Consider the following 10,071-nt stretch of genomic DNA (forward strand, 5'->3'; position numbering starts at 1 on the left):
TTTATTAAAATACTATTTTATTAAATACTACTTATTAAAATACTATTATTTAAAAATTTAAAATGACTTATGTGTATGTACTATTTAAAAATTTTTTTTTTTTTTAGTTTTTGCAAATTAGGTACCAAGTTGTTAAGATGATGTTTTTCTATAGGGTAGGTAAACTTACTGAGCCAGGGGAATGAAAGTGGTGACATTTGGTGTCATTTTTCTTTTTTCTTTTTTTTTTTTTTTTAAAGATTTTATTTATTTATTTGAGAGAGAGAGAATGAGAGAGAAAGAACACATGAGAGGGGGGAGGGTCAGAGGGCGAAGCAGACTCCCTGCCGAGCAGGGAGCCCGATGCGGGACTCGATCCAGGGACTCCAGGATCATGACCTGAGCCGAAGGCAGTCGCTTAAACAACTGAGCCACCCAGGCGCCCTCATTTTTCTTTTTGTTTTTGTATATTTCTCTATATTTTTTTCAAGTTAAAATAATCTTTTTAAAAATGGCAGAATGACAGGGAGACATAGGCATTCCTGTGAAGCCTGTCTGGACTCCCCACCCCTCCAATCAGATGTTAACTTTCCTTATTCTAAATCCTCATGGTATTTTGTACTCATTTGTACTTATGATCTGCCTTGAGAGGTTTTTGTACTAATTTTTTTCCACTTCTCTAAAAGCCAGGGGCTTGTCTTACTTTGTAGTCACCTGTAAGAGGATTCCTATAAACATTTATGAAGTTGATTCAATTCTAGACTCTTTTATGAACTCTGTCAATGGCAGGCCAGCTTCTTTCTGCTTCTGTTTTTCTTAACTAGTGATGTGTGTTTATTTGAACAGCAACAACAAATTAAGACACTGTCATTCTGTTTTTTTACATGCGGTTTGAGAAGGTCTGATAAACATTGTATGGGATGATCAGATGATGTGTGTGCATAGTTATATTTGTGAATTGGAAGAAACTGTTTCATGTTTTAGGCTTGTTATGCTTCAATTTGGTTTATAAATTTTGAGTAAAATTAAACAATTGCTTATAAATTTACTTGCAAGTACTTTTGCCAGTATCTATTTCTCCTCTGCTGATTTACTCTAAGAATATTTGGAGTGAGTTATGTTTGTGTAATCCTTTCCTCCATATCTCCACGTTTATCCTACACTGTTATGTTATAGGAATAGAAGCACCAGTGTGAGGGGGCATGGTGTTTAGTACAACTTATATACCTAGTTACCTTTTCTTTTAGCCCTTTTGTTGCTTCTTCCATTTTGGCATAAACCAAAAGTACTATATATCCTCTGTCCTTGTAAAAATTAGTAGTAAGACATCCCATCTTCAATACAAAGCTTGTTACGTTCCCATAGTTTAGACTACCCAAGCAATTACAGTAAAACTTCTACATAGGTAATTTAATAGTTCTATTTTTGGCAGAAGAATTTGTAGCTTGAATTTTGACTCTCTAAGCAGTAAGGGCTGATCTTAACTAGAGCAAGTTTATCCTGCCAAGTTGCGCACTTTCACCGAGGCCCTGAAAGATGGCTCAGGGATGGTAGGCTGGGCTATGATGAGAAAGGGAAAGCCCAGAATTTACACACTTGCAACTTACTTGTGGCGATTTTCTTGCTGTGGTTATGATCACTGCATTTCCTTTTCTTCCCTCAACCATTTTGTTCTTTAAGACCATCTTCCAAAACAGACTCTAATTTCTCAGATACATGGTAGAAGGTGGGACGCTCCTAGGAAAAGGAACAGAAGGCAGCTTTCAGCAGCATTCATTGTGTAATGGCATTCCTCCCCTTACTTAAGCAAGGGTCAGTGAAGAGCTCTCACCCATGAGTAATTATTTGAATAATAAGGAAATGAATTTCTGGAAAACTTTCCCGTTTTGTAAAATTAACACTGCCAAGTTTATAGGTTCTTTCACCCATGCTCACAAAAAGAAGCATAACAAATACACACATCATGAATGCAAATCATCAGGCCAGCCACTAATAGAGGTCTTGAGCTCTGACATAAACAAAGAGTTTTTAATTGGGAGTTTTTTGTTTTCTTTTTTTTACATTTTGTTCATTTAATCAGTAGCAGTAGAATGAATTAAGTGAAACTTAAAATTTAGCCCAGATAGGATAAGTATAGAGATATATTGTGAAAATAATCATTGAGACAAAGTTAAATATGTTTGTCTGATTTCTATATAGGTATATATATATTATGTTATATATAAATATTTTTTTTTCTCTACCTCTTCCCAATCTTGTTTATTTCAGATGAAATCAGAGGTAAAGTGGGATCAGAGAATGACTGACTGAAATATTTTTTCTTGCAACATGAGAGCCAATATAATAATGAGTTGAAAAGTGCATTGAAAAAACTTTTTAAAAGCTGTATATGTTTATATGTTAATATTAAATAATGCAAAGAGGTACTAGACTTGTAGTCACATGGATTTGAGTTCACTACTGCCTCTGCCCTTTACTTCTTTGAGATTTGTACCATTAAGTATTGGAGTGTTCTTGTGAAGAAGTGACACATCATATGGGAGGGTACTCTTGCCCTGGAAGGTACGAAATGCAGGCTGATTTCCTTCCTACTAAGGCTAGGTAAAGCTGAATTTATAAATTAGGCACAGTAAGAGATTAACAACAATAACTAATAATGAAATAGAACAAGTATAACAATATATGGTAATAAAAGTTATGAAAATATGGGTCTCTCTCAAAATATCATCTTGTACTGTACTCACCCTTCCTCTTGTGATGATGTGAGATGATTAAATGCCCACATGATGAGATGAAGTGAAGTGAAGGATGCAGCATTAGGAGGTGACTATTGATCTTCTGACAATAGGTCAGAAGGAGGATCATTTACTTCTGGACAGTGGCTGACCTCGGGTAACTGAAACCGTAGAAAGTGAATCCGCAGAGAAGGGGAGGATACTGTACTAAGAATTCTTCATATGTAGAATTATTTTATGTAGAATATGTAGAAATGAGATATAAAAAAATTGTTGGGTTGTAATATATTAACCATTTATTTGACTATCTCTGTGCTATTGCTTATTATAAAGCCAAAACAGCATCCAAGAAAACAGAAAGAAACCTAGAATGTGGGTCAGCTGTGGAATGTAGAATTAGATATTATAAAAAGTTACCTATTTAGAAGGCCAAAGACCTAACTAATTTACTAATTAGTTAGTCTAATCTAGATGTGGATTAGTCAGATCTATCCTTCTTTTGGCTGGGATGATAGTAATCATTGGAAGGCTGTGTCAGTTCAGTCTCCTGGTGAGCAGACATAAGATAGAATTAGAAGTGAAAGAGATTTATAAAAGAAAACACTCAAGAAAGATAAAAGAGAGAGGGAGAGTTCAAGTGGATAGGAAGAGCCTTCAGACTGCAATTTGAGTCTGACAGTGGTGAAGGGAGGGCAGGAAGGTTGGGGAGGAAGAACGTCAGACTAGTGAAGTTCTGAGAGAGCCTCCTCGTAGGGCTGATGGGGTGCCAGATCAAAGGTTGCCGTGTTAGAGGGATCATGCTAGGTGGAAAGAACCCTTCTCTGGTCTCCCATCCATGCTCAATCCTTTGGTTGGGAGCAGAGGAGAGCGTAAGCTTGAATGTTGCAGTGGATCCTGAATGAGGAGGCTGTCAATTAGTTAACAGCACTCTTGAAAGCAGGGTGAGTCAAATGGCATGCCACAAAGGCTGTATGTGATACAATTTAACTTGACAAATATTTATTGGTTGCCATTTTGTACAGAACTATGCTAAGCACATTGGAGATTTTGGGAGTTGTTCATTCATTCATTTAGTTATTTGCTCATTCTAACATGCATTCAGCAATATTAATTGGAGGACTACCATGTCCCAAGCACTATTCTAGGTGCAGAATGCCTAAAACTCTCATTGAAATCTCTTAATTCCATTTATAGACCATTGTTGAAATATGTATCTCCCTTTTTCTGTTACAGGATCAAAGCATTTGCTGGTTGCTCATTAAAATGTTATAAAACTCTAAGATTAGAACCCACACACACAAACTCTTTCACATGCCCTATTTCAAATTTTCCTTAATGGATGTAAACTTTAAAGGTCAAGGATGAGGGAATTAAATACTGAAAAGAATCCTCACCAGGTGAAAATGGAAACAGCTAATCTTACTTAATATCATGTTGTGGTAACTCCACACTTGCATAACTTAGCTTTCTGCCAAGAATGCAGCTGCTTTATATAATTTATAAGGAATAGATGTGAAGTATGAAAATATTGCAGTGTTGGTGGACTGTGAAGAATGCCGAATTTGCTGAGAAGCTTATTCTCTGATATGATATCTAGGCATAAACTAAGATTGGAGGATGAAGAGAAATACATAGTGATATTAAGCTTCTACTATATTTGCATTTATTTGGGGGTTCTAAGAGATCTTTGTTGATCAAGTGTTTCTTCTCTAAATAGCAATTTCTCTTTAATACCTACTGTAGTTGCTTCTGCATGCATTTTGATGTTATTATTTTCCATCTCTTTTTCATTTGGGCTGACATAGATGCTGTACAGAGCTGTTCCTTTTGCATCAGCAAAAATGCCTGTGCCTTATAGCCATGGCTGCTGCATGCATCATTAGTACAGCGTGCAGGGATTTTAGTGTTCTTTCTAAACCTCCCTCACCTCATGCCATTATTTTAATTTAGAACCAACTGTTCAGCCATATGGAGCAGTTTGTCATTCAACATCTGTATGTTCTTGCAAAATATGAATTTGTGTACTTTATGCCTTCAAATGTGCTCTATTTCATATGGAAAAGACAGATCTTTTCATTTTATTAATGTTTTCATTGACTGAATCTCCCATTTATTTTTTTCCCTTGGAGAGCTTAATGTTGGACAGGATGCTTTTAAAAGTGGCAATGTCAGGAAATGGATACCTGTGTTCTATAACTTAGCCTCACTTGAGTCCACAGATAAACACAAACGGCACCTTGCTGACCATTTGTTTTGTGTTTCACAAATTAGTCATCTTCTATCCATTTTGTTCTAACCCAAAGCACCCAGATATCCAAAATAGCATTACAAATGAACGAGCATTAATTTACCTCATCCCAGTCTGATTCCTTGCCTGTCTGCTCTCTGCCTTACTAGAATTATTCAGTGGCTGTTTTGCTAGAGGTGCAGTCAGTGCCCCCCATCTACATAGCCTTTTAAGCAGATTAGACCCTTTGCCCTGGCCCTGATGGAGGGGGCGCCTGGGCAGTCTTGTCTGTACACAGGGACCCCACCCATTTTCCCAAGTATTACTTGACTAGAGGCGAATCTGAATCTAAGAAGTGACAATTTGATTCTTTTCTAGGGTTTGCTGTTGACACCTGGATAGATCAAATTAATTGTGAGGCAGTGTTGGGTAGTGCTTAGGAGCAGAGATCTGTCTACACAGCTGTCCATTTAGCAGCTGTGTAATCTTGGCGAAGTTACTTATCTGCTCCGTGCCTGAGCTTTCTCATCCATAAAATGAGATCCAAAAATGTCCTCAAAACCAAAAAATTTTCATAACCACCAGGCAGCACAACTTAACTTACCTGAATTCATTTGGTGACAATGACCTGACAGGAAGTTATGTGTTATTTTTGTCTTGCCTCTTGGTTTTCATATTCACATATTTTCCGGCAGAAATAGTAATGTGTATGATTATGGAATCTAGCCTCAAGATCTTTTGAAAGGGAACTGTGGACCAATTTGTATCTACCTTATGTTTTTGTTCTGAGGATTAAATGAATTGCTATATGTAAAAGTGTTTAGAACAGTCCCTGGTCCGTAGTGAGGTCCATAGTAAGCCCTCAATAAATGTTAGCTCTGATTTTTACCTTGGATGCATAGTTTTCACTTTACTGCAAGGAACAGTTTCACTAAAATAAACACCTGCTGAGCCTTGGGGACATAAGTTTTTTACCAAGATGGGCATAATACCTCTCTTTATGTGGATAACAGTCTAATATTAAATAGGAAATTAAAATAAAGCAAGCTAATTATTAATAGGGAAGAACGGGGGCTGAAAGGATCATCGGTCAGTGGCAGGTAAAGGTCTCCCTGTATAGGTTCACCGGGTGAATAGATAAGGGAGACTGTCCCAAGCAGAGGAAGGAGTGTATGTGAATGCTCAGAGGGGAAATGAGGGAGTCAGGTTCTTGAACCCTTGGTTTGCATGCCCTCATGCCCTCCAAATTATAGGTCTCTCTAACCCATTCCTTTCCCTAGGACCAAGGAGCTTGCCTCCTTTAAAATTGAAGGCAGAGAAGCAAAGGAGAATATATGTTCCCCATGAGCTGCTCAGGAAGAGAAGGGGCAAGTTCCTGGGTTGCCTAGACCATGCTAGTCTCACGATTCTGGGAGATCACCCAGGCAGAGATGCTTGTGTTGCAAGAGTCCTAGAATATTTTATTATCTCTCCATGTTGGAGGAAACATCAGGAGTAGAGCAAAAGCATTCTCTACCCCTAACTCCCGGCCACTTTCAGAAGTTGCTTTTGTCATGTGTGGGTGGGCTAGAATATTAGACCATCATGGTTTTAAAATTCCCTCTAAACTAAGAATAAAACATGTACAGAGTAGTGGCCAAGAGAGTCTCCACTAAGTGAAGTACTGGGTATAGGGCTTAGTATAGAGCAGGCAGGCGATAACACATTAGTTGCCCTTCTCTTTGGTTCTTACGCATCATATACATTTTACCATAAAATGTATTCAAAAGAAACTAATAGATTAAACTAATAAGAGTTAAACTAATGATTAAATGAAAATGGTAAAAAATAAAAGGTATGCATTCATGCCCAGTAGGCATATCAGTATTATTGTGAATAATTCATATTAAAGTTAAAAAAAAATCCTTCTTACTGTTTAAGAATTTGTTATCTGTAGTAACAAGCTCTTCCAGGACAATTTTTTTCCCAAGCAGCATTATTGCAGATTGCATTCTCTCTCCTTATTCTCTGCCTCCTCATCTGACATGCCCCTGACCTGCTGTGGGGGTTGCAGTACTGTTCCCACTTCATGGTGAAGGAAGCGGGAACAGGAAGGGAAGGCCTGAGGCTGCTCACACCATTCCTCATGAGAAGCTGGAGTTGACATTCTTCTCTAAATAAAATGATATTTTGAAAATTATTTACTGAATTGATTTTAAACCGATGTTTATTCTACATTTGCCTTATCAGAAATAACTAGTATCACTTTTTAAAATATGGCTGTTAAAGAGAGACAAATTAAATTCTTCTTTTATCTGCTTCCAATTCTCTATACATTTGTGCCAATTGAGAGAAATCTGTCTTCCTTCAGCCTTTATATTTGCAAGCTTCTTTCTCTCCTCACCACTCACTCACATATTTATAGGCAGTTCCTTCAATTAGGTACATAAAATAAAAAGCAAAAACCTTGGTAGAGCATACAATTGTCAGGGTTGTGAGTTCAAGCCCCATGTTGGATGTAGAGATTACTTAAAAAAAAAAAAGTAAAAATCTACTTTGGTGAACTGAAATTTGAATAACTGTATTTGTTGGTGCTTACTTTTTTAAAAAGAGTTTTCACTGGAAATACCTGCATTGCATAAATATTAAATACATGTGAATTGGACAAAGCCACTTTTTGTGTTTACCATTTTTTTTAGAACCTCTAGGATTTCAGTTGTTCAGAATTAGATGAATCATAGTCCTTATTTCATGATAATCTCTCATTATTGGTAAGTCTTTGGCCTGCTTTTATTTAGTGTTTTTAAAGTTAATTTTACCATTTGTGACCCCAACATACAAAACAAAAGCTATGTTCCTGGCAATGACCTATTATTATCTAACCAAATGACTCTTCTCCATCTCCCTGGACCTCCTCCCAATGTCTCAGGTAGCCATTTTCTTAAATACAGGATTCACTAGTTCCTTTTGTTCTTTATAAATTCTTATTATGTCTATGCTTCTTCCCCATATGTATTTTAAATTTAGTTGTTTTTACTTCTATTAAAAAGGTTTCATACTATATATAATCTCAGGTTTGCATTTTTAAAAAATTTACTATTATATTACTAGGATGCTCTGTGTTTTGTGCATTGTTGTATTTCATTCATTTTGATTACTATATAATAGTTCAAGGGAATGAGTGTACCAGTTTATTTGTTCACTCTCCCACTGAAGGACAATTAGGTCTTTCCCAGGTGTTTGCAATTGTGAACAGCTGTTAGAACATTCTTGTACATGAGTCTTGTTTTTAACCCCTGAGTTTCTCTTAGGAATAAAATTGCTGGGTTATAGGGTATATGAATTTTTAACTTTAGGAGATAATGCCAAGCTATTTTTGAGTGACTGCACCAATTGGTACTCCCACCAATAATGTCTAAGAGACCCTGCATAACCCTAGCTCTCCAGCATTTGGTATTGTCAGACTTTTAATTTTTGTCAGTTAAATGAGCATGAAGTGATATCTTATTATAGTTTTAATATTTATGTCTTATATATATTGGGCAAATTTATTTCCTCTTTTGTGAAATTCCAGATCATGTATTTTTGTCTGTTTTTTTCCCCTAAGTCATTAGTGTTTGTTAGCAATTTATTAGGCATTTATTATGTATTTCTGATACTAATCTTTTGTTGGAGGTATATGTTTTAAATATATTTTCCCAGCTTGTAACTTGATCTTTTATTTTTCTTAAGGTATCTTTTGATGTCCAGAAGTTCTTAATTTTAATATAATCAATCTATTAATATTTTATGGTCCATACTTTTTTATGACTTAATCTTTTTCTAACCTAAGGACTAAAAGATATTCACCAATACTTTTCACTAAGATATTTAATGGTTTGTTTTTTAAGCTTAAGGCCCCAATCCCTCTAGAGTTGATTTTTGTTAATTGAGTGAGTGAGGATTCAACTTTACTTTCTTAATAAAACTTAACTATTTTTCAGTCCCCATTTATTGATTTAATTTAGATTTAACTTAAATTTAAATTTTAAACTTAATCTCTTCTTACTCCAGTGGTCTGACTTGCCACCTGTGTCATACACTAGTGTCATAAATGCATGGACCTATTTCTGGGATTTTTACTCTGGGCTGTTATTGAGCGAATGAGTGTGTGTAGGTGTGTGTATGTATTTATCTTTGAATTATATAGATTCATCTTTGAATTTTAGACATACACTTATACACTTAGATTTTGAAATAACTTTGGTTTTTCCACTAGGTTTTGGACATAGTAAAAACAAGTATTCGTACAATTCTTCCACGTATCTGGAAGGTACCTGATGTCGAGGAAGTAAGTTTATATCGGATTTTCAACCGGGTTTTTAATCGCCTACTCTGGAGTCATGGCCAAGGACTGTGGAACTGTTTCTGTGATTCAGGGTAAGTTCTAAGTTACCTCTTATTATTGTTACTTTTAACATTTTACTATTTAGTTACATAGGAAGCCCAATAAAATGGTTGAATTTCTATAATGATCTGTTAAATTATGGATTTTTTTTTTTACTGTATACAGTTTTTTTGTATTTGGCTATAATTTATAGCAGTTAAGCTGATTTAGATGAGATAATGAATATGAACACAACACCCAACTAATTTGAATTCAGTGGAAAGAAGGTAGTTTTTAATTTAATTTTGTTTTATTTAAATTCAATTAATTAACATATAGTGTATTATTAGTTTCAGAGGTAGAGTTCAGTGATTCATCAGTTTCATGTAACACAGTGCTCATTACATCAAGTACCCTCCTTAATGCCCATTACCCAGTTACCCTACCCCCCGACCCCTCTCCACTCCAGCAACCCTCAGTTTCTTTCCTATAGTTAAGAATCTCTTATGGTTTGTCTCCCTCTCTGCTTTCATCTTATTTTATTTTTCCCTCCCTTCCCCTATGATCCTCTGTTTTGTTTCTTAAATTCCACATATGAGTGAAATCATATGATAATTGTCTTTCTCTGACTTATTTCACTTAGCATAATACCCTCTAGTTCCATCCATGTCATTGCAAATGGCAAAATTTAAATTTTTTATGGCTGTATAATATTCCATCCATTGGATGTCTTTGCAGAAATGTCTGTTCATGTCTTCTGCCCATTTCTTGATTGGATTCTTTGT

General features: G+C 35.8%; 1 protein-coding gene across 2 annotated transcripts in view; it reads left to right on the forward strand.

Moving 5' to 3' along the window:
* The window catches only part of TTLL7 (tubulin tyrosine ligase like 7), a 150,346-nt gene that overhangs the window by 112,037 nt on the left and 28,238 nt on the right, over window positions 1-10,071 (forward strand). For both annotated transcript variants that reach the window (XM_032425022.1, XM_032425017.1), the window contains one exon: window positions 9,179-9,339. In XM_032425022.1, coding sequence (XP_032280913.1) covers window positions 9,179-9,339 — 161 coding nt within the window. The remainder of the gene's footprint in view (window positions 1-9,178; window positions 9,340-10,071) is intronic.

This window comes from Phoca vitulina, unplaced genomic scaffold (genome assembly GCF_004348235.1).
Source record: "Phoca vitulina isolate PV1807 unplaced genomic scaffold, GSC_HSeal_1.0 scaffold2, whole genome shotgun sequence".
Taxonomy (NCBI): Eukaryota; Metazoa; Chordata; class Mammalia; order Carnivora; family Phocidae; genus Phoca; species Phoca vitulina.